We start from the raw sequence: 23319 nt of genomic DNA on the forward strand, positions 1-23319 counted from the left end.
ACCAGACTGGTAACACTGGCCTTACCCACCGCCATCGATTCTCTTAGTTCTAGAGCAGCAAAAATATCGATGTATGGATTAATGTTTTCGATGTTTTTTAACAATCAATTTGAAAAAAACAAATAAATAAAATGATCATTTCACTACTCTAGCTTGATTTTATAGCTAATATTAAAATTTCACAACTATTAAGAGCATTCAAAACTCCCTCGATAGTGACGGCACAGAAACATCGATGATCGAAAAAAACATCGATGACTTAGAAAATTAGAAAACATCGATGCATCGATGCTTCCATCGATGTTTGCCCACCTCTACTTAGTTCGTGTTTTCGTCTCACCTTTTGCACTAGTGTTTCTGGCGAAGTAGTTGGAAAATTGCATTTTGCAAAGTTTTTCGCTAGGACCAAAATCCAAAATTGACAAAACCAGAAAAGAAACGAAAGGATCGAGGGCGTCCGTGCGTGTGTGTGTGAGTGGGCGTGCAATCAATCCTGTGTCGTGCGGTGTGGGGGCGCAAATTAAAACCAATACCACCACCACTGAAAACCGACACAACCACACACGGCCGAGAGCGGAAAAAAGACAGAGATTAATTCAATTACAAGTGAAATTCGAGTGAGTGGCCGATAATTGTCGTTCTGGGCACCAGCCACCAGGTGACCAAACGGACCAAGCAGACGCGCGTTACGTGAAAAGCAGATCGCGAAGTGTCCACAACTCGTTGAAAAGAAAAAAATTGATTTTCCACAATTGCAATTGGAAGGCAAAGCCAAAAGCAAAAGCAAAGTAAAGCAGAGGAAGAGCCAAGAGTGCGTGTGTGTGTGTGTGTCCGCGTCCGTGTGTGAGCGAGGGGGTGTAAAAGTGGGAGAGTGGGAAGCGGAGGCGAAGGCGAAGGCGAAGACGGATACGGAGGGAGCACATCCAGGCGTCGCATCCTCGCATAATGAATATTGTCGGGGAATATGAATACAGCTCCAAGGATATGCTTGGCCACGGCGCCTTTGCCGTCGTCTACAAGGGACGTCATCGCAAGGTAAGATATTAAAAATACTACCAAAACAACAACACCGATACCAACCCTTCCGTTGCTTACAATTCCGTCATATTAGTAACCTGTTTTTTACGAGTGATTCGGGCACTTTGTTATTGTTTTCATTTTAATGTGGGGCTTGGTCGCATTTGTAAAACAACAAAATCAACAACAACAGAAAGCGTTAAAGTTTATTAACAATGCACCATTGTCAAAGGTAAACACAAATACGGCGTCGCAGTGGCAAAGGTAAAAAATAAAGTCCAAAAAGAGGATCCGGCAAAAGACGGGAAATATAAAATCAGCTGATCACAGTGCAAAAAAGTATAATTTTGAAATTTTTTTTTTTTAATGTTTAGAATTTATGCAAATTACACATATGTACATATAGTTAAGGCGAATTCGGTTCTAGCTTCCAAACACGTTTCCAATAACTAAGCGCAAATTAATAAAAGAAAGGAAGCTAACTTCGGCTCGCCGAAGTTTTTATACTCTTGCAGATTGAAATTCGATCACTTGGAATAAATACAATATAAATTATATATGTATATTTATGTTAAAAAACAATAAATTCATACCTACTTTCATTCTCCTATACATTTTATATTCATCGTTTCTCATTTTCCTATATTTTTAACTATCGTTTGTATGGCAGCTATATAATATAATAGTCCGATTTAGATTAATATATAATGTTTATATATTAAATTTAATGAAATCCTGTTAAAAACTAAAAAAAGTTATTCATTTTTTTTCTTAATTTTCCGATCGTTCCTATGGCAGCTATATATATATGTATATATATAGTCCACCGATTCGCCATGCTCCGACTTATACACTAGTAAAATTATATAGAAGAATAGGTCCATAGTTTCATTGAAATAGTTTAAATTTGTTCCAAAACAAATCTCGCGCATGTGAACATATGATTCTTAACTGGTTCTAACATCCCCGGAACGAAGTGACTTCTACCAGCCAAGTCTCGGATACGTGTTTAGTTACAAAAGTTGCAAGTCATTGTTTATTAGTGTACAAAGTTAGTACCTGATCATACATACTTTCTAGTTACTCACTGGTCATAGATACTTACTGTTTAGAGTTACTTACTGCTCATAGTTAATTACTGATTATAATTACTTAATTTTTGTTGATACTTACTGATCATAGTTATTTACTGATCATAATAATCATAGTTAATCATAGTTAATTACTGATCATAGTTCTATAAATGGTCCGATTGTTCCTATGTCAGCTATATATATGTATATATATAGTCTACCGATTGGCCATGCACCGACTTATATACTAGTAAAATTATATAGAAGAATAGCTCCATAGTTTCTTTAAAATAGCTTAAATTTGTTCCAAAACAAATCTTGCACATCTGTGCATATGATTCCCAACTGGTTCTAACATCCCCGGAACGATGTGACTGCTGCCGGCCAAGTCTCAGAAATGTGTTGTTACAAAAGTTGCAAGTGATTGTTTATTAGTGTTCAAAGTTAGTACCTGATCATTCATACTTACTGGTCATAGATACTTACTGATCATTGTTACTTACTGTTTAAAGTAACTTAATTATATATTTTTTTTTTTTTATTAAACAAAACGAAATTTTATAATAGTAAAAGATAGAATTTTTTGTTGGTTATTGAATACTTCACAATTGTACTGTTAATTTTTATTGTATTATTATTAACAAAATTAAATAATACGCATTCCACTGTACGAAAACTGAATGTAACCACTGCTGAGCGGGAGAGTCCAATGAAATCACAGCCCTTTGTTGCTGCTCAGGCGTGGCTATATGTATGTTTTGTTTTCCTTCAAATTTGCGTCTTTCTATTGTTTATTTTCTATTGCCTTGTGCGCACTCCCCTCTATTTTTCTAAGCGAATTTCGGTTTCAGCTGCTGGCACACGCACGTGCTTTGGAGCGATTTCTTTTCGCGAGAGTCCCCAGCAGAAGCATATATACGTATTATTTATATACGGACACCATGGCGTATGAGAAATATGTACCCATGTGTGTGTGGCATAAGTGTGTGCCATAGAAGTGCTTTTGAACTATTTCAGGGTCATAGCAGAAATAATTAATTCTAAACAATTGTTAGGCGCGTTAAAGGGGAGTGAGAAATTCTTATCGTTGAATAAAAACGAATATTTCATATTATATATAATAATAAAATTCGATTCTATTATTTTATATTCATGTATAAGTTAGTAATATGACAACAGAATGATTCAGCCAGCTACTTAAAACTTAACTGCCTTCTTTATTGTTTTCCTCTCTACTAGCGAAATAATCATTAAAAGTTTATACAAATATTTTCTTAATACGATGATAAATCCTTCATTTTAACATTATAATATGGTTTTAATTGTCATTTGGCTAAACCAGTTAAGTTAGTCAAGTTAACTTGCGTTCAGGTCAAGCAACTGTTATCAGCCCATAAACAATTCAACTTGCATCAATAAAATAATAGTTGGGCATCCTAAATGGTTAGATCATTAATATGAATGAGCTTGTTTTTTGTGTTTGTTTCATTCAATATACTTATGTATAAGCAAAAACAAATCAAAACAGAAAACACGCAAAGAGTGAAAAGCTCTTCGGAGCGGCAACAGCTGCCAGTTATTGCATCAGCTGTTTTTTGTATCTGTGTGTATATCCATTAAAAACACGCACCTACATACATATATAACATATGGGTGTTTATCTCCTTATACACAATATATACCTACTTGAATTTCCATATGATCAAGCTAAAACAAAATTATCTTTCTCATAATATCTTTTGCAAAACATTCAGTGCGTTCTGTTTTTCTCGTTCAACGATCGTGTTTTCATTAGTGCAACAAGGCAAAGAAAAAATCCCTCTTATCAATTTTTGTTTTCTTGTTTTCCATTTTTTTTTTTTCGTCAAGTTCGTCAAGCGTCTGTGTAAATAAAATCACATTATTAATTACAAATGCAGTGTGACGACAAAAATAACAATAACAATGGCACAATCGGTTCACACGTACACCAACACCACCATCAGCAGCACTCACTTGTCTCTTTTCCATCTAGACACGACGTAAGACCCTCTCTGTCACCCTCAACCTTTCCATCTCTGTCACCGTGTAGATTTGTCATTAACGGCCTCTCTTTCCCTCCTTTTATACACTAGCGATCTGTATCGAGAGTCGATTTAATTTTTGGGTTTTTTCCGTTTGGTGTTTCTTTTATTTATTTATTTTTTTTTGTAAAACCCTCGACATGGCTTGTTCAATTTTTGATCGTTAATCTTGTAATGAAAATCCCAAAGTGATCACTGGTATCTCGTTGAAGTTACTTTAATTTATCGAATTTTGTCATTAGATTAATTGAGTTTTTAACAATTTAAAGACTAATTTTAGGGAGTAGAGAAAGCCTAAGCTATTGAATTTTATTTAAATTTCAATAAAAACTCTGAAAATTTTGCAAAATATTCAAAACCTTCAATATCCATCTCGCTCTCGCTCATCCCAGATGCTTAGTCAAGTCTCAAACCGTTGTTTCGAGTTAAGAAAATTTGTTTTTTAAACAAAGGACTGTTATTATTATCTAAGTAATAACTTGACAATACCTATATCAATTTTATTTAGCTTCAAACCATTGAAGCCATTTCTATTAAAATCGGAATGCGTGTTACGTAGACTTAAACTTCCCGCGTCTTTCCTTTTATGGCCATTACGCTTAACTGGTTTGTGGGAGCTACGCCGGTTTTCGATTTCTTTCCATGACTTAACATTGCCGTAATCACTTGGGGTTACTTAAGCAGCTCGAAGGACAAGGCAATGCGGAGTGCTTGGCATTTGTATCTCCAGAAATGTATCTTTTGTCTGCACGTGCTCTGCAACGGCAGCAGAACATTCGCTAAAAATAGTCAAAGAACTAGTGTGTATATGTGTGTAACATGTGCATTTTCTAGAGATACACACCCGTAAGATACTCCAAGAAAAGGAAATCCTCTGCAGAGGATCCGAATCCGAAAATAAATGCCAGCTGCAGTGCCAAGTACGGACTGTCTGGTTAGTTTCCACTTTCCACAATCATGAATGAAGCCATCAATCTTTATCTGGCGGATACGACGGCATGTGCGAAACCAGACGACACGTGTTCCCATATTTCACAGAACGAACACTCTGTTTTATCGCCCGCCAATTGCATAAGCTGCACTACGTCGGAATCATGCAAAAAATTACGTTCTAAGCGCGTGTAATGTTTATTGTATTTCCAGACCTGCCAGCGCCCCCACTTCAGCCACAGAGCTGGATTGTGCAATGGGTTCTCGGTTCTCATTTGGAGGCATTTGCTTTGCATATTCATACACTTTTTTTGTCCATAGCAAAAAAATGCAATTGCATTTTGCATTTGATTTTGTCACTGTTACTTCATTTGCTGCATTTGGATTTGAAAATGCGTCTTGCTAAAGATTGAAATTGAGATAGTTGGGGATCGCTATAATCGTTGGGTGTGTTGTGTGATTAGTGATTTAAATTGCTTTATAATCAGTTTTAAAATGAAGCATCTGGGCAGGCCCCTATTAAAACTATTGGCACATGTTTCTTAGAAATGGAATTAGTATTTGTTAAAAGGCTGTAATTTCAGTGCCAAATATAATCAATCACAATGGTTTGAAGATCACTTTTTAAGGCAACAAAGACTTGGAAATTATATATTTAAAGAGTTACAAAAATGTCTAACGAAGGCAAGAAAGCAAGGTTTAAGGTGTTTAAAAAGGCAGTGAAACCTTTGATTTAATATAATTTGTATTGAAGTAAACGGAAGTTGAATGCTTAATCGTTAACTCGAAATCACCTTTCTAATTCGTGTTGATGGGAACAAGTTAAACACGTGCAGACTAAAACAGAACCGAAATTAACTAATAAATTATTCAGTAAATGCTGCTGCCAGACATCTTCCAGCATAATATACCAATTATCCAAGGTATTACTCACACAAACTAGTTTGGCATGTTCTCAGCTCCAGATCGGTGGTATTCTATATAAATTAGCCGGACGACGTGTGATCCGATCGGGCGTGAATTATGTAGAGGTATTGGAATAAAACTTTTGCGTCGCAAAAAAATGAGAATTTCCGCGATTTGTTTGCTAAAACGGTTGACGGTGAGCAGAGCTACATTTTCACCCGCCAAACCAGTTGAAGTTAGTTGTTTGTATCCATCAGATACGACGACGATACTTTGGCTTTGGCTTGGCCTAGCCTGTGGATGAGGCGCTGCACTTGGTTTTTTCCCTGCTCGCTTTTGTCTCTGGTTGGCTTCACTCTTTCTCGCATTTTCTGCGCAATTATTATCTTTTTGGCTAGCTATTTTTGGCCAAAAGAAATGTTTTCCTTTCTTGTTGTTAGTTGGAGGGGCCGTTGCACCTAAGACCGCACAAAAAATAACAAAAAATTGCCTTGCCTTATCGAGCCCCCTACCCAGTTCGTTGAACCTTTTCCCTGTTTTTTTTTTTGGGTGTATACGTATTTCGTGCTGTTGATTGATGGAAAAATATCCAACTAACCTCGCTTGGAGATCTCCGGGATCGGAGGTCGCTCTCTCCCAGTTTTCCCCATTTTCCACAAGGTGCCAAGCCAGGTGCGGGCAACTTTCCCGTTCGCTTTTGACACAGTTTTCGCTAGCTCTCGGCTTGGATGATTGAGGTGATTGGGTCAAGAACTGACTCGGCTTCCGCTGCCCGGTGTCCGCAATTGTTTTTATTTTTATGGGTAATCTAATCTCTGGCGTTTTTATTATCTTAGACGGCGAACATAGAAGGTAAATGGAATATAATGGAGTGACGTAAAAGGCTAAATATAATGAGAGTTGAGACAAAAGCGATTCAAGCTCTTTTTTTATATATGTATTTCATGGTCATTTGCTTTGTTTTCAATATGGTAATAAAAATGAGCTTTTTTCTTCTCTCTTATTAATATGTAATGATTTACCACCAAAATTGTTATTTGTAATCTCGCGGGAGGTCTCAGGTTCAGCATCCATCAAACACCGGTTTCAGGCTTGACAACAGATGCATTTGAACTCTGTTCAAGATTGTGCCTCAAACAAACAAACAAAAGTGCATGGGCCCTGTTATCGGTCAGTAGCTGCAAGAATAGCTTGTTTAATTGCAGCTTACAGAAAAAGAATATTAAAGAATAAATGTAAATTGTATAAATAACACACATCTGTGGATGCACTGGCGAGAGATTATGAGGGTTAAAGAGAACATATCGATTGTCATTTCCATTCAATCAACACGTGAACATAGGGAGGTGATACGATATTCCGCAGGGAAACCTAAAGAGTGCCTGCCTACAAAGGCATCCAATAGATGCATGTTTGAAAGCTATACAATAAAGGTAACTTAGCTACCCTATAAAATCTTATTTGGCAAGGTTTTAAAATAGTTCGTACCTTAATTAGTAAACAGGTAAAGATTTCTTTAGATCTTTCCTATATCCCTGATCTTCATAGGATAAAACCCAATTCAATACTTTATGTATAACTATTACTATTTACATTTTTGCTTCCTTGTAGTAAGTAAGTAGACAAACTTGTTTAAATTTACACTTTCATCTTTTGTTATGAGCTTTTGCCAGACGGCGGAGCGGGCAAACACAGACAAAGAGTCATTGTCACCTGCTAAGTTAAAAAGCAAATAAGGTGACCACATCCAGGAGAAATCGACGGGGTGAAGGAGCAGGGCCTCAAGGTGCACTAAACGACGACGTCCGTCGGCCTTATCAGTGAAGCGATTCAGCCGGTTAACTCAACCCGTTAGCTGCTGTTGGCCCGGCCTGCAAGTCCCGGCCAAGTTCGTCGTCACTCGACAAGCGCTCGGAGTAAACAATCTTATTCACCGCAATTATGGGCTTTCCCCCGGGCCCCTTTCGGTCTGCCTGCTGGTTGGTTGAATGCGTTTTTGCGTATCTAATAATAACGCCTAACCGAGCGAGACCCTCCCTTCGTTTGCTTCTGGGATCACAATTTGCATTTTCCGGCATTTCCCCGTTTCGGTGCGTGCTAATTGAAGCAGGCCAAAGGCATTACGCTCAAGGAGAATGTAAACATTTTAAAGGCAAATTTATGGCAGCTGGATGCGCAGATTATGGGATTTAGATGGGAGCAGCAGGAGTTTGAACGCGTCTCTCTATAGACACTTCACAGTAGACAGGTCAGGGACCTAAGACAGAACAATTTAGCAAAAAAATATATACATTTCTGAACCAAGAGTAAAAATAGAACAGTTAATAAACTAATTACATCTAAATTGTTCTGTGTTCTATGTTCTGTTCTATCAATTAAATGAATAAAATCAAAATGCAAAACAATAAATAAAGTGTATCCACAAGTAATCTCTCAATTACCTTCTTAAGTAAATGACCGATAAAGAACTTTATTATTTTGGCCATAAAATATGCACATCATTCCCAAACAAACAATTTCCTTTGTGCTTCCGATTCAAAACAATCCAAAAAAAGTCAAAACCTTAACCCACCCATTCATTGCGTTTTGTTTTTTGCTAATTTTGTGTCAATCGAATTCCAAAGCGAGTGAATTGATTCATTTCATTGACTTTGGTTTATGATTCGGTTGTCCGTTCAATGACTTTGGAGTGACTAACCCTTGATTAAGTATTAATGAAATGTTTCTCATTTCTTTCATTCTGTTTGTGATACTTTATAGAAACACATGCCGGTGGCCATCAAGTGCATCACAAAGAAGGGACAGCTGAAGACGCAGAATCTGCTCGGCAAGGAGATCAAGATCCTGAAGGAGCTGACCGAGCTGCACCATGAGAATGTGGTGGCTCTGCTGGACTGCAAGGAGTCGCAGGATTGCGTCAGCCTGGTCATGGAGGTAAGTGAGACATGAGCATTAAGTTAACCGCAAAAGAGCGTCGAGAGTTTCATAAATATTAAATGCTTTCTTGGCTAAAACGTGTGTGAGTGTGTGACTCAGGGTCTAGAAATTGCACAGTAAAATGCACGTCGGCCAGGTTCACGTCATTCCCACTCAATGGATACCCCCGTGCCCTCTCTTCAGACCTCCTCTTCTTGACCAAAAATGCTACGCCATTAATTGCGGAAGTTGCGAAATGAATTCGTAAACAAAAATAAAGTGGGAATAGAATGGCCAAAGCCATCGATTGGCATCGAATGCTTGCTACTTATGAATGCGTTTTCCTTGAAACCTGTATCTTTGAAGTCTATATCTTAAAGGATTTTCGCAAATACCTTAAATAAGCTTATAGTCTTTGTTAGAAAAAGAGTTGTGCCATTGATATCGAAGAATATTTACGTGGTTAATTTAAATACATTTATTGACGAGCCATAAACAATTTATGCAAGTTATAGTACCAACTTTTAACTACTATTTTTAATCACCTGAATTTATATATGTATTAGGTGATATAAATCCCAATCAACGTTATGCTACCATTTATTTGATCTCTTTGTTTTTCTTTTATTTTTATTGTTGGTTTATTCATCGTTTCTGTTTTTGTTAAAACGCATTTTGTTGATTTACACCTATACAATCGCACATTGGATACCAAATGTATATTTAACCTCAAGTTTGTTCAACTTAATTTGGGTTACAGGTGTTTGCGTACTTTTAGCGGGCAGTGTGGCGGTCTTTATACACAATCTATTATCTTGAAATTAGGTCAAATGCCCGTGCCACGAGAATTAGCTTCCCCGTTTTGCTTTTTGTTGTTATTTTTTGCGAGCATTTTCACTGATAAGATTGGATAGGGTTGTTTTCTTTCAAAATACCCTAGGATTTTGAAAGGGGTGAGAGTAATGAAGAATTATTCAAATAGATGCCCTTACATAGTTGTATTTTGTAGATTTTTTTATCATTTATCAAGCAAATTATGCAACAGACTTTGATAAAGATATATTTTTATGTAGTTATTTTTAAACCAACTTTTTAGAATTAATATTGCAGCTTGTTTAAGATATTTGGATTCTGTCATCTTTTATAAATGGCTCTTAAGTCTGTGTTAGATCCACAAAATAATAACTCATTTCAAAAGCCCTTATTAAAAAGAGCATAATTCGATGTTTAACATAATTTTCCCATATTTTCTTGTTTAGATAAATTACAGTTGAGGAGAAAATAGATTTTTTTTAATTGACTGCCTGAGAAAGAAGTACCAAATACTGCTTATTTCGATTATAAAATATGTGGTACTTCACTTAAATAAGAAATGGAAATGAGAAGTGTTCTAATGTGTTTCAATCAAAAGATAGAGTATTTTCGAAAATTGTTTCTAGCCCAAGGTAAGGGTGCTTTCAAAACACACCTAATCGAAATCCCAATCTGTTGCTGTTTTGTTTTGTTTTTAGTTTGGCTTCCAACAGCCACATTGTTGTGGCCACGCGATTGCATGTCATCGGCATAACAATCATACATTCATAGGTGGAGCTGGGAGATAGGGGTGTAGCGATAGGGAGTGTTTCATCTGCCATTCAGCCGTGTTCGATCGCCTGACTTTGGCCCCATTCGCCATGTTTGCTCTGCCCCTGCTCTGCTGGTATTCTAATTTGTTGGCCCCCAGAGAGACTCCTCCGTTTCCCCGAAATTAATCGGTTCGTTTTGTGTGTGCCCGTGTTGATGATTTTTATTGGTTCTCTGCCTTGGCCACGTGCTATCCCATTCCGCTTTTCCCACAATTCTGTTGGCTACTGCTTGTTTATTTATTTTGCCAATATTTTACGTTGTTTACACGTTGCTTAATTTGTTGTCCGTTGTCTGGGGATAAATATATGATAGGATCTGCAAGTGTGGGATAGCAATCAAGGTTATCAGGTGTCGGGTTTCCGGGAGTTGTCCGCTGGACCAGAGAAGTTTCCGATTTCAGTAAACAAAGATAACGCGGCATACATAAACACAGATGTCCCCTTTTCCCTTTATCTTAGGTAAATAATCATATCTAAAACAATTTTATCTCTCTAAAACACATTTTCCATTGCTTACTATTTACAATAATTATTTTTATTGTATTTTGGCAAAAGTCTATACATTTATATAGCTAAAGACAGCTCTAATAACTAAAGTATCTAGGTGTTACATTAATTTAAGTGTTGCGATGGAAATAACTAAATCTAGGACAGAGCCAGGAGTGTGTGCGCGGTGTGTGTGTGGGTCTGGGATCCCATTTCCCGAACTTCCCTAAAGAAAAGAACGCTAAGCGACTAGGCAGGCGGCTTAACCTAGTCCGGACTAACAACTAGAAAGGATAACCTAACAAAAGGATTGGGAATTCACTTCCTGGTGGTGGCTGTTGCTTGTGCGATGGAGAAGAAACTACAATTAGATATGATGTCAGTGAAGTAGTTAACTAATTATCCAATTAGATCTAATTATAATCTAGCAAAAATGCCGTCAACATGGAATTGGTTTGTTCTCAAAACTGGAGGATAGGATTCTTGTTTTTCGTCTTCGTTTTTTGGAAAGTTCTCTTAGGCTAGCTTATTTAATGGTATCTCCTCAGTGGGATGGACCTGATCCTTTGGCTCCTTTGGTTTGCTAGTGCGGCAGCATTTGGTTTTGATGCCGCCAATATCCTTGCGGCAAATGAGGCCAATAACAATACCAATCACGGCCAAAGCCATGATGCCTGAAAGCAGAAGGAGAATGTTAGTGAGAACTTGGTCATTTTCACTCTTAAAGTTCCATTTAAACCTAGTTTACTCACAGATAAGCAATGTGTTGATGGCCTCCTGAGAAATGGGCACTTGGTAGGGCTTCTCCTTCTCGGTGGATGTCTCCACGCTGACCCCGCTGTTGCTCTCGGTCACCGAACTCAAGATTCCGGCCTTGACCACATCTGTGCCGTTGTTGGCCATTTTGCCCCGATTGCGATTTGCTGTTTACACGCCATATAGATAGTATTAATATGATGATTGTCTTAAACCCAATCCCACCATTGTTTGAACAGCGCACTTACCAGTTCGTGGCGGTGCTGGAGTTCCGGTGGCTGGCTCCGCTGTGCTGGTGGCTAGTGTGGGCAGACCCGTAATCCGGTTGAACGGCGGATCCGTGACCGTAATCAGACTCTCGTTGAAGGAGGTGCCCAGCACAAGCTCGTAGCAGCTGACATCAAAGTGGCGGAAGCTGATGTTATCAATGGACTTGAGCAAGTTGCACAGCTCCTCGATGTTGGGCTGGTCCAGCTCCGGCAGCTTCAGTTTAATTAAATTTTTTAGCGGCGTGAAAGCTCTCGTATTGATTTGCTGTCAAGTGAGAAAGAGAAAAACAGACTGTGAGACAGAGCGGGACGACTATATTCCGTAGGGGAGCACACACAGCTGCGCCAACTATCGATAGAACGATAGCAAGTAGGAGAAGCAGTCTCCAACGATAGTGCGATAGCTTTGGCGCTCGATTCCTTACCTGTTTGAAATCGTTGTTGTTCAGGCGAAGTACTTGCAAGGAACTCATATTCTCGAACGTCCGCTCCGGTAATTCCGTCCAGCTGCAGTTGGCACAACTAAATTCTACTAAATCCGGTTGGTTCAAGAACGAGCCGTCCAGTCGTTGGATAATCGTGTTATTGCTCAAATCCAGCTGTATCAGCTCCTTGGCGGCCGAAAATGTATCAGGATCAATTTTGGTTAGGCGATTGTTGGCTAATCTCAGTCGCTGTAAACGTTCCGAGCCTTGGAAAACCTGAAGAATTCAACCTTTTAGTATTTGTTTCTAATTGAATGAAATTAAATACTTCTTTAACAGAACTCTTACAGATATTAACAAAAGTTAACTCTACAACTCACCTCCTTGTCTATGTGACTGATCAAATTGTGGTTAAGAGTGATTTCCACCGCTCTTGAAAGATTGGCAAAATCCTCGGGTCTCAGTTCGGCAATCACATTGTGGCTCAAATCAATAATAGCCGCCGTTTTGGGCAAATCCAGGGGGACATGGGTTAAATGGGCATTCGTACACTGAACGTACTTGAAGTCCTCCAGGCAAAGGCAGTTGCGCGGACAACTGGGCTCCAGGACATGGTTGCTGCGTCGTGGTATATCTATAAAAGGATCAATTTTAAGTAGGGGTAGATATCATAAGAGGACTCTTTGACTTACTAAATATTGGTCGAAATGTAGTTGTGGTCGATGAGGAGGATAATTCTGGCATCAGTCTATTTTCTGCCGTCTCTGGCACTTCCTTGTCTGTCGTTTCATCACTGTAGTCATCATCACTATAGTTATAATCGTCATCGGTGTTGGGCATTAACTTGGCCTCCTCGCTGCCCGCTGGAGCTGCATTTGTGTGGCTAATGCTGAAAAAAAATAAACGACATTAAGATCTCTTTGTATATAATGCAAAATTAAATTACTTTAAAAGGTATTACCCCTAACAAACTTTAACTCATTACTTTTACAACAATTAATTGTCAAGTTTGTAATGTTGTTTTACCAAAAACCCCAAAAATACTGTCAATATTTGGCTTTAGATTGGCAGTTCTAGGCAGAACGCGCTTACATCATTCGTGTCTTGAAGGCAAACACACCTCGCTAATTTGTCCTGAAAACGCTCTTGACCTATTTTATTATAGCCACGCCATCGTCTCTCGCTCAAGCACACATATTCGTGATAATTTTGCCAGTGTCGGCGTCTCCGGTTTCCCCACTATCATTATACGCTTTTGTTTATGTTTGGTCCGTCAGAGAGCATGAATGAATATATGTATATACCTATGTTGAAAAACATACATATTTCTACATACAGCGGTGTACCAATTTACAGGTCATTCATTGAGATGAAGAAAGAGTTTTTAAGGTACGAGTACCTCTTAAATATTATTTTCTATTATTTTGAAAAATGGTAAATTATTATATTATTGTGGAAAAGAATTTAAAGATTTATATTTATTTTAAAACAAATATACTTAAAGCTCAAAATTTTCCACAATGTAAATTGTCTGTAAATTATAAATTCGCTCTTGAACGTCGACTTATACTACTGAAATGCACTGTATAATCACTGCTGTAAAAGCGAGACAGAGACAAAACCCGTTTACGTCATGGCAAAAGAGACAACTTGACCGGTTTTTAGTTTACGTTTTCGTTACTCTCACTTTTAGCCATTTGTTTTTTTTTTTTTTTTTTTTTTTTTTTTTTAGCTTTCTGTGATTTAGCGTCGCCTGATTCTAAATCGTTCGTTATCCTCCTGCTTTTGGCGACTTCGGACCTAGGTAAGGGGGGTGGTAAGGGGATATATGGGCGGAACAGTAGTTCAAGTGCGTCTTAAAAATGCCATTTAGAAGTCTCTTCAATTGCGTGACAGTTGAGTGAAGTTTCAATGACTGTTGAAGATACTTGTCAGGCCATAAAAGTGCTAAATTAGACGGAATAAACGATATTATATGGAACCGAAGCTTGTATCTGGAAATGTAGTAGCGATAAGAAATGGATAGTATAGCTGTATTTCTACCGTCTAATAAAGATATTAAAATCGAACATTGCCCAACTGAAGCCTTCAGGCTTCAGTTAACTGCAGGTTTATTTATTTATTGTGAAAGATCGCGCTGTAAACTATAACTAAAAGCATGACGACCTAGTCAAGTTGCGAGTTGATTCCCTTGACTACTTGAAATAAAATTGGATGCGGCACTTAAAAGCACTCTACTTTCAGCGATTTAATATACAGTGAGTGAAAAAGGAAGAAAAGCCTAAAAATCAATAGGACAAAAGTCCTTTGCTACACTTTAAAAACTGTTGGTATATAAAACCTACAAAGTTTAGAAGCCAAAGAAGCATTAATTTAAAGTCGGAAAACTTTCTTATTTTAGTTTTTATATATTATATGAATATATGTATTTTATGGACTGAATTATAAGTTCGGAAATGAGTGCTTTGAGTTAAAAGCTTATTATAATAATAAAAAGGTTTTAATCAATTCCAAAATATATTACCCTATTGTATGATATTTTTTTTCTGTGTACCCAAGCTAAAATAGGAAGCCTGGCTAATCCAAATCTGAGTCATAAATTCTCTTAGCCAACAAAATGAAAAGCGAGACAGTTGTAAATTTCGGTGCTATTTTAAAAATGGTTCGATATTTGCGTGCCCTCGAATTTCGCAATTCCCAGCGAATGTATCAATGAGCAAACACATTCATATGATAAGGAATAATGGTATAAATTATCGAGCAAGCGCATATTGTTATTATTTTTATCAGATTATGCGATCGCGATACGATTAGGTGGAGAGTGTAAACTCTTGCAATTATAGGAGCTGTTGCCGAGGTCTATCAATAAAAAGTTTGCTATTATTTTATAACCCAATTGCGTGAGCATTCCGTTTGGCATTGGTATCTCAAGCGGTGAGCGGGTCAAAGTCCCGTTGTACGGGTTCACCTGTCGTTATTCCGATTCGAGTTGAATTAATCACTTTTGAATGCTTCTCAATGGAAACTTTGTACTTTGTTTTATTTATATTATTCCTTCCTCTTGGGGACTTTCTGTCTTCTCTTTAGCAAATACAAATTTATTATAAAAATACCCAACAACCCTGCGTCACTTTTCAAATAAGAATTTCACATTTATTAGCTTTAAATATTTATTGGAAATTGATGTTTACCTTACGCTAAGCAAGAATATTAGCAGTAATCCAAATTTGTAATACACGTGCATAATGACTTATTATTTTTTTATTCGCTGGCACTGCGCCTTTTGTTTTTGTTTCTCGATTTCACTGATTTTTTTTGCAAAGTTTGTTTTCTTATATTTATGTTTATTTGGTGGGTTTCATTGCATTTTCTTTTGTTTTTCGCAATCTAAAAATAGATTCATTAAATTCGTTCAGCATGTGCTGTTTCGTTTTTCACTTTTCACTTGGAATTATAAGCTTTATTAATTTTTTATTGGGTTTGCCGGCTGCTCTGAGTTTTGCCAAATGTTATAAAAATGTATTTTTCGCGAATTGCTCACTCCGCTCGCACGAACTTTTCCACTCGCAAGTCGACTCTTAAATGAGCGATTGAGAAACTTGCGAACAAATGCAGCGAACTCTCTGAACAGGTGTGCGTGCCTACAGCAGTGGCGTAGACAGGAGGGGTTGCGATTTTGAGAGCTCAAGACCCCTAATTGAGCAATGTTTGAGATAACCTAGTTTATGTCTAGAAAACATTTTTTTTTAGCACCAAAACATTTTGAGAACCTAAGTCTAAGTCTACGCCACTGCCTGCGGGTGTGCTTAAGAGAGAGTGTGAGAGAGAGTGGGAGTTAGTCTCTCAGGCGCCTCCTTTATCTGGGCTCTCTCTTTCTCCCGTCTTTAATCGCTCCGATGTTTAGCTTGATGTTTAGCCGTTATTCCTAATCTTATCAGTTTCCAATTGTAATTCCAGTTGCTCTCTTTCTTGATTATTGTTTTCATTTTTCTTACACTCAAATTCTGATTCTCAATAATTAATGGTTATTGGTGTTCTTGAAAATGTTTTAAAATAAAATGTTGTTTAAACAATTTCATTTCATCATATATTTAGAACTGGTGATATTTAAATTGTATTATTATTTTAATTGATTCACTGGAACTTTTTTTTGATTTAACAGATAATGTGGACCATAAACTTTGGTTATAAAACAGACAAAACCGTTGTGATTTTTACTAACAATGAATAAGGCTTTATTTAAAAATATTCACATTTTATAATCTCTAACTAAGATTATACAATTAATTCTACTTCAGCAAAATCTCTATAGTTATGTCAAAATGTGAACTTTGATTTTAGGAAAACATTATTACTAATTGTCGTTAGGAAAATAATGATTTCATTAACATTTTTTAAATAATTCATAGGAATAGAAAAACGGCTAATGAGTAAACCGATTTGTTCAGATCTTATTCGTGACTTGAGTTACAAATTTTGATATTTTTGTGATTTTCAAGGGGAGAAGCACTTGATTCACCGAGTTGCGAGCACTTAGTTAAACGCTTGTTTTAATTCCATTTCATGTCACTCTCTGTTGATTGCTGGGTACAATGTAGTATATGTATATAATCGTATGTATGGCGGCATGCTTTATTTTTTATCGCCTAGAAAATGTTGACCTTTAGTCCATTGCCTTTACTTGAAATAATGATTCGCGTTGTTTTATATATGCCTTTTTTAAGGAACCAGAATCGGGAGTTATTGGCAGAGTTTCACGTCAAAATATGAGTACCCGAATACCGTTTTTATTTATATTATTTTTGTTTTATTTTCGTAGATTTCTTCTTTGTTGCCGCTGACAGCTTTCACAGTTATTCCGTGCGTATCGCGCGAGTGTCGTTAAGAGAATGAACTTGCTGAGACCGCAGAAGCGTCAAGCTCAAAATGTTGAAAGAGCTATTTGCGGGGCTTAAGAGAGAGGGTGGCTCTCTTCACTTTATTACCTCGATTTTCCCTTTCTTCTTGAAAAATCCCAAATGTTTTTGTTTTTATAATTTAACCCAAGTGCATTTTTTCAATAAATGGCTGACTAATGCGCACTTGTTGCTGGGAATTTAAGTAACTTTTGTTATTTCCAACTGATATTGCTTATATCTTTATTGCCAAAGAAAATTGTTTCCCATTTCGTTTTCATTCTTACTTTTATTTTTATTGAAATTGCAATTGTCACTTTACCATGTCAACGACATGTTTAGTGTTCTTTTCTCTTCACTTCTCTTTGGTGCTCCTCTCCTCGGAAGTGAAATCTTTTGTCATTTCATCAATTTGGACGTTTAATTGCCCAATATTGTTGTTGTTGCTTGCTTTGTTTGCTCATTAAACTGTAAGTGGTTCATATATTTTCTCATGAAAAACAAAACATTCAAAAAGTCCATAAAAACACATACATACATACATATGTATGTATATAGAGTGCTGCGTGCTTGTTGGAAAAACGTTATAGTCATGTCTTTGATTGGCAACCTCAAGGTCACAAAATCGCAAATCCTTTTTGGCAACTTGCTCTGACCAAAAATAACGGAATTTTTCGGACAGCTTTTGCTGCCTATGAAGAGAGTGAGAAGTACGGTGGGGTTTCCTTGATTTACATTTTTTCGAGGGTTGCTTAAACCATTTATATATCAAAGTCTAATATTTTTACACTGCCACAAAAAAAAAAAACCAGGAGTTAACTTTAGATCTAAGGATTATTTTTGGTGGTGTTTAAAACTAAGATAGTGTCTTCGGTACAAATTAGAAGTGCAGCATATAAAACATATTTATGTTTTTTATAGAACTTTTGGAGAGGGTTCTTCAAAGTTTCCTTTAATATTCTTGATACACTTAAAGTTGTTGATACCTAAAGCCTGGCTTAAATACTATATTGTATTTATGAGAGTTCTTATAATTTTTTTTTTATGTTTATGCGATGTTTATACATAAATATATCATTGAAAAACTTGCATTATGGGTTTTACTGAGTAATATAAGTATATATAAATAAATATTTTGATCGTAAGCTCATTTTAAAAATATACTCAACAGTCATAAATTCAAAACAGATTTTAGTGGCCAAGTGTAACACGATCTATTGTTTTTTTCCACTGCCGAAATAAACCGGAACTGAACCCTTTGTTGGATAAGCGACAAAGCGAAAGCAGCTGGCTGGCGGGTGTTCCAGAAACAGAAAACATTTCCCTAATTCCAGTTCTTGATTCAGAAAATTGCCATAAATCATATTCGCGGTGACCTTGCGCTGCCTGCCGCATTCAATAATTGGGCTGAATGTCGGACAGAAGACCGACCCGCAGCTGGAAGATGAAGATGGAGACGAATCTCGAGGCTCTTGCATTTTCGCACTGATTGAGCTTAATTCATTTGCATGGGTCGCGCATTGCTCTGGGATTTTGTCTTTGAGGATGTACGGATGAGGTCTCTGGGGGTCTCCACATCTCGATAATTTATATGCGCACTGAACTCTTGACTTGCGCCTGGGGAGAGCACTCTTAATTGGGTTTTTCACTTAACTTTACTTACTCTTTCTGTTTTGCGACTTTCTCTTTGCAGTATTGCAATGGCGGTGACCTGGCGGATTACCTGAGTGTCAAGGGAACACTGAGCGAGGATACCGTTAGACTCTTCCTCGTACAACTAGGTAAGAGTGGATTCCACTATATACTGATTATCTCTATTTATTATATACATCTTGGTACTTTTAAAACTTCATTTATAGTTTAAAAACGCAACTAAAATTTCTTGTATATATTCCTTAAATTTTAGCTGGTGCTATGAAGGCACTTTATACCAAAGGAATTGTGCATCGTGATCTCAAGCCACAAAACATTTTGCTATCGCACAATTATGGCAAAACCTTGCCAGCTCCATCGAAGATAACCCTGAAAATTGGTGAGTAAAAAATACAAGACTTTAGACTTTAGATAAAATAAATAACGAAGCAAGCAATAATTAGCTTATCTAATGATCAGCACATAATACTTTAAGCTTTAATATAAAAACTAAAAACAAGTTTGAAACTTTCCATTTTCCAGTTTCTAACAACGTTGGATAATTACTTTTTTAATGTAGATTTAGATATATATAACATTGGAACTAGTTCGACCAGTCTTTCTCTCAGAATACTAATATTTTAAATGCTCTATATTTCAGCCGATTTCGGGTTTGCGCGTTTTCTAAACGAGGGCGCTATGGCAGCCACTCTGTGCGGCTCGCCCATGTACATGGTAAGTCTATAATGACTCTATCGTTGAGTTACACCTTCATCATTATACATTTCTAAATTCCATTAGGCACCGGAGGTGATCATGTCGCTGCAGTACGACTCCAAGGCGGATCTCTGGTCTCTGGGCACGATTGTCTATCAGTGTCTCACGGGCAAGGCGCCCTTCTATGCACAAACGCCCAACGAGCTGAAGTTCTACTACGAACAGAATGCCAACCTGGCGCCCAAGTAAGTTAATTTCAAGCTCCTGCGATTGATAGAAATAATTAATCTTGGTTTTTCGTAAGGATTCCCCATGGCGTGTCGCCGGATTTGAGGGATCTTCTGCTGTGCCTGCTGCGCCGCAACGCCAAGGATCGCATCTCGTACGAGAGCTTCTTTGTGCATCGGTTCCTTCTGGGCAAGAAGACGGCCGCATCGTCGCCAGGTGAGCACTCAAGTAGCAACCTGCGGCGGCGAGTCTCTAAGACTGGTGTTCTTGCAGTTGACATGCCACCGCTGGGCGGTACTCCGCCTGCCAAGGCCAAGAGCCCCCTGCAGCAGCAGCTGGAGCAGGAACTGCAGCTGGTCAAGCTGGCCGAGCAGCAGCAGAGGGAGCGCGAGGAGCAGGAGGCGGCCCTAGAGGAGGAGGAGAATACGAGTAAGATCATAAATTCTTTATTTTGTTACATTATCTTAAATACTTACCGTATTGGATTGACTTTTTTCAGTCTCCGTGGTGGCCAATCCAGCCATTTGTGCCACCATCACCAATGTGGGCGTGCTGTGCGATAGTGAGAATAACAGCGGATCATGCAGCTCCCACGAGGACTCCGATGACTTTGTGCTGGTGCCAAAGAACCTGCCTGAGGATCAGCGCCAGGGTCTGGCCCATGCCCAAGCTCAGCCAGCTTCCGGTGGCCAGCGCCCTGCGCAGCAACAGAATCAATCCAGTCCGCCACGACCCAGCAGTCTGCCCATCTCCGAGCCGAAGCCTGTGCCGGCGCCAGCTCGACGCCAGGTTGCCAATGGTTCCCCGGCTAGGCAGGGATCTGTCCCACTGACGGTGGCCACTCTGGGCGGCCAGCAGATACCCCGATCGCAGCCCATTAGCGTGAAGCAGCCGCGACCGGATCAGCGCAAGAGCAGTGTGAGCAGTGACATTAATTCGATCTCACCGCCGGCGGTGCAGTTTGCCATTGGAACGCCACCCACGCGGATGCGCTCTGCATCGGGTGGATCGCTGTCGGAGACACCGCCACCTCATGCTCCGAGCACCTGGCAGGTGTCGCCGGGACACTCACAATCTCCGCTGCGAAGAAGCGGCAACAGCTCTCCGGTTCTGCCGTCCGCAGCGCTCACCAAATTGCCCACATTGGGCAGTCCCACCATGCTGGTGGCTCCCGGATCCCTGGGATCGATTGGCTCGGCGGGCAGCGGGTCGGAAAACAACAATCAGCATCATATGCTGGGACCGAGAGCTTTCACGCTTCCCGAGCTGGGCGCCACTGGTGGCCTGCACAGCTTGCTGGACACTGGAGCCGGCAGCGGTGGCGGGGAACCACATGCATTCCAGGCACCTGAGCTCTCCGAGGAGACGCTAATGGATCGCGAGCACAACGAGACACTGTCCAAGCTGAACTTTGTGCTGGCCCTGACCGACTGCATCCAGGAGGTGGCCGACTCCCGTTGCGCACCGCTTTCCACGCTCATGGTGGCCGGCAGTCAGTCGGCGGCAGCAGCAGCAGCAGCAGCGGCGGATGCTCAGCAAATACCGCCACACGCTCCGGAGCACTGCAAGCGAGCAGAGCGTCTGGTGCTGCTCGTTCGTGGCCTACAGCTGCTTTCGTCCGGCATGAATTTGGCTTCCCAGCAGCTGCGCAACGGTCAATTGAAGCCGTCGTCCAATGTGAAGAATGGTGAGTGGCGAATTACTCTTCCATATAGAAGGTTAGGTTTATATAAAACATAATCTTACTATGCTTGGCAGCTCTGCTCACCATGAACGCCAAATACCGGAGCATGCTGTTCGAGTCCAAGCGCCTCAATGGCAGCGGCCTGCTGCAAAAGGCGAATGCATTTAATATTACGGCGGATAAGATTCTCTACGACTATGCGTTGGATATGGTAAGAGAATCTATCATATTATTGTTAATATTCTGCAATCTTGTTGTAATACATAATAATGATTTATCAATATCCCTTATTTAACATTTGATCTTTTAAACTATAAACACAGTGTCAGGCGGCTGCTTTGGATGAGCTTTTGAAGAACACCAAAAATTGCTTCGAGCGCTACAACACGGCACACATTCTGCTGCATTCGTTGGTGCAAAAGTGCACTCATCCGCAGGACAAAATGCTGCTGAACAAGTGTAAGTTGTTGTGAATTGTTTCAAGCTAAAATTTAATTAATCAATCTATTTAATTTCCGTTTATTTAGATCGCGATGCTGTTGAGAAGCGTTTGAGCATACTGCAGCAGCATGGCTACATCTATGTAACCGATGAGAATGCCTAGGAGGCAGAACGAAGCTTTATTCCAATCTTCACCAACCCAACAACAACAGCAAACAGCAACAACATTTCCTTAAGTTATTCAAAGTTTTTTTTTTCGTTTGGGAGTGCAAACAAATGTGATTTAAAACAAAAGCTACACCTATCCATAAATAATAGACATACCGACAAATAATTTAAACCCACTCATCCTCGAAAAACCATAATTTCTGGAGTTCTCGGTCAACCCACAACAAAAAAGAAAACTGTCCAATGTAAATAGTTTGAGCTATGCAGAAAGTGTAGGTAGTTTTTGTTTTCTTTCTATTTTATTTTAAACCATAATTGTTAAAGCTTAATATATCGAGTGCGGGATGCAACATGAATAAGGGCGGATAAAGGAGTCCATATAGCTAGTAAGATAACCATAACATATATATATATACCTACATTTAATATGTACAACACGAAAGCTAACCATGCAAGCATAACGTAACATAAAGTAAAGGGCAATATGCAAGCCAAACTCAGTTTAGATCTACGTTTAAAGGAAGCAGCGCTGCGGAACCCAGATCCATACATATATCATGTGCTAGAATTTCCCCCATTTAGCTGTAATATCTATTTTCTTATTTAAAAATCTAATATATTCCCCCATTATTATTATTATTATTATTATAATAGAAACACAAATCAAACAATATTAATGGCTGCACTACACAAACATGTTTACAATGTGTGCTATGTTCATAGTTTTTAGTTAGGACTCTTTTCTAAAGCAAACAACTTTCAAATTGTATTTAATTTTATGACAAAGAACTTTTTAAGTTTTTCTACAAAACCGAAGCCCACAAAGAAAATTTTCAAAAAATCTATATATATATATATATACTTGTATGTATATGGTTATACAAAAGAGAGAACACACAGACAAGAGTGCATAAAAGGAAATTCAAGATTTGAACTAATAAAAAAAGTACTAAGGAAAATCTAAGTAAATTGTGCGTGTGATTGTGAGTGTATATAAAAAAAGTGTGAGTATTCATGACAAGTTTTAAAACTATGTTGGCCATAATTTAACATACCTTGCGTTGCGCATCTTATTCTTTGTAAATTGT

The 23319-nt window shown here is 38.6% G+C and overlaps 2 protein-coding genes and 1 long non-coding RNA gene across 8 annotated transcripts; 1 reads left to right on the forward strand and 2 right to left on the reverse strand.

Annotated features, from left to right (window-relative positions):
- Positions 1-14: 14 nt before the first annotated feature.
- Positions 15-23195, forward strand: Atg1 (serine/threonine-protein kinase unc-51-like protein Atg1). 2 transcript variants are annotated; one of them, XM_020944204.2, is made up of 12 exons: positions 15-1035; positions 8750-8923; positions 19055-19142; positions 19268-19393; positions 19655-19728; positions 19795-19955; positions 20015-20154; positions 20212-20367; positions 20438-21625; positions 21697-21833; positions 21946-22081; positions 22150-23195. In XM_020944204.2, exons 1-12 carry the CDS (start codon positions 946-948, stop codon positions 22224-22226), a joined length of 2547 nt encoding a protein of 848 aa, XP_020799863.1. In that variant the 5' UTR covers positions 15-945; the 3' UTR covers positions 22227-23195. The 2 variants fall into 2 exon arrangements, with proteins under 2 accessions (XP_020799863.1, XP_020799862.1); XM_020944203.2 differs by having other exon boundaries at positions 20015-20367.
- Positions 4588-5485, reverse strand: LOC147643504 (uncharacterized). 2 transcript variants are annotated; one of them, XR_015272036.1, is made up of 3 exons: positions 5299-5485; positions 4998-5234; positions 4588-4932 (listed from the first exon to the last, which is right to left on the reverse strand). It is a non-coding gene; the product is annotated as an uncharacterized LOC147643504 (long non-coding RNA). The 2 variants fall into 2 exon arrangements; XR_015272035.1 differs by lacking the exon at positions 5299-5485 and having other exon boundaries at positions 4998-5266.
- LOC110177467 (uncharacterized) lies at positions 11040-17363 on the reverse strand. Of its 4 annotated transcripts, none has more exons than XM_086834438.1 (8): positions 17249-17363; positions 15658-15853; positions 13159-13355; positions 12847-13100; positions 12467-12742; positions 12021-12306; positions 11769-11939; positions 11040-11690 (listed from the first exon to the last, which is right to left on the reverse strand). In XM_086834438.1, exons 2-8 carry the CDS (start codon positions 15708-15710, stop codon positions 11533-11535), a joined length of 1395 nt encoding a protein of 464 aa, XP_086690564.1. In that variant the 5' UTR covers positions 15711-15853; positions 17249-17363; the 3' UTR covers positions 11040-11532. The 4 variants fall into 4 exon arrangements, with proteins under 4 accessions (XP_086690564.1, XP_086690563.1, XP_086690565.1 ...); XM_086834437.1 differs by having other exon boundaries at positions 17148-17363; XM_086834439.1 differs by having other exon boundaries at positions 17128-17358.
- Positions 23196-23319: the final 124 nt, after the last annotated feature.

The sequence above is a fragment of the Drosophila serrata genome, unplaced genomic scaffold, assembly GCF_035046125.1.
Source record: "Drosophila serrata isolate PLE 108 unplaced genomic scaffold, ASM3504612v1 contig_272, whole genome shotgun sequence".
NCBI lineage: Eukaryota > Metazoa > Arthropoda > Insecta > Diptera > Drosophilidae > Drosophila > Drosophila serrata.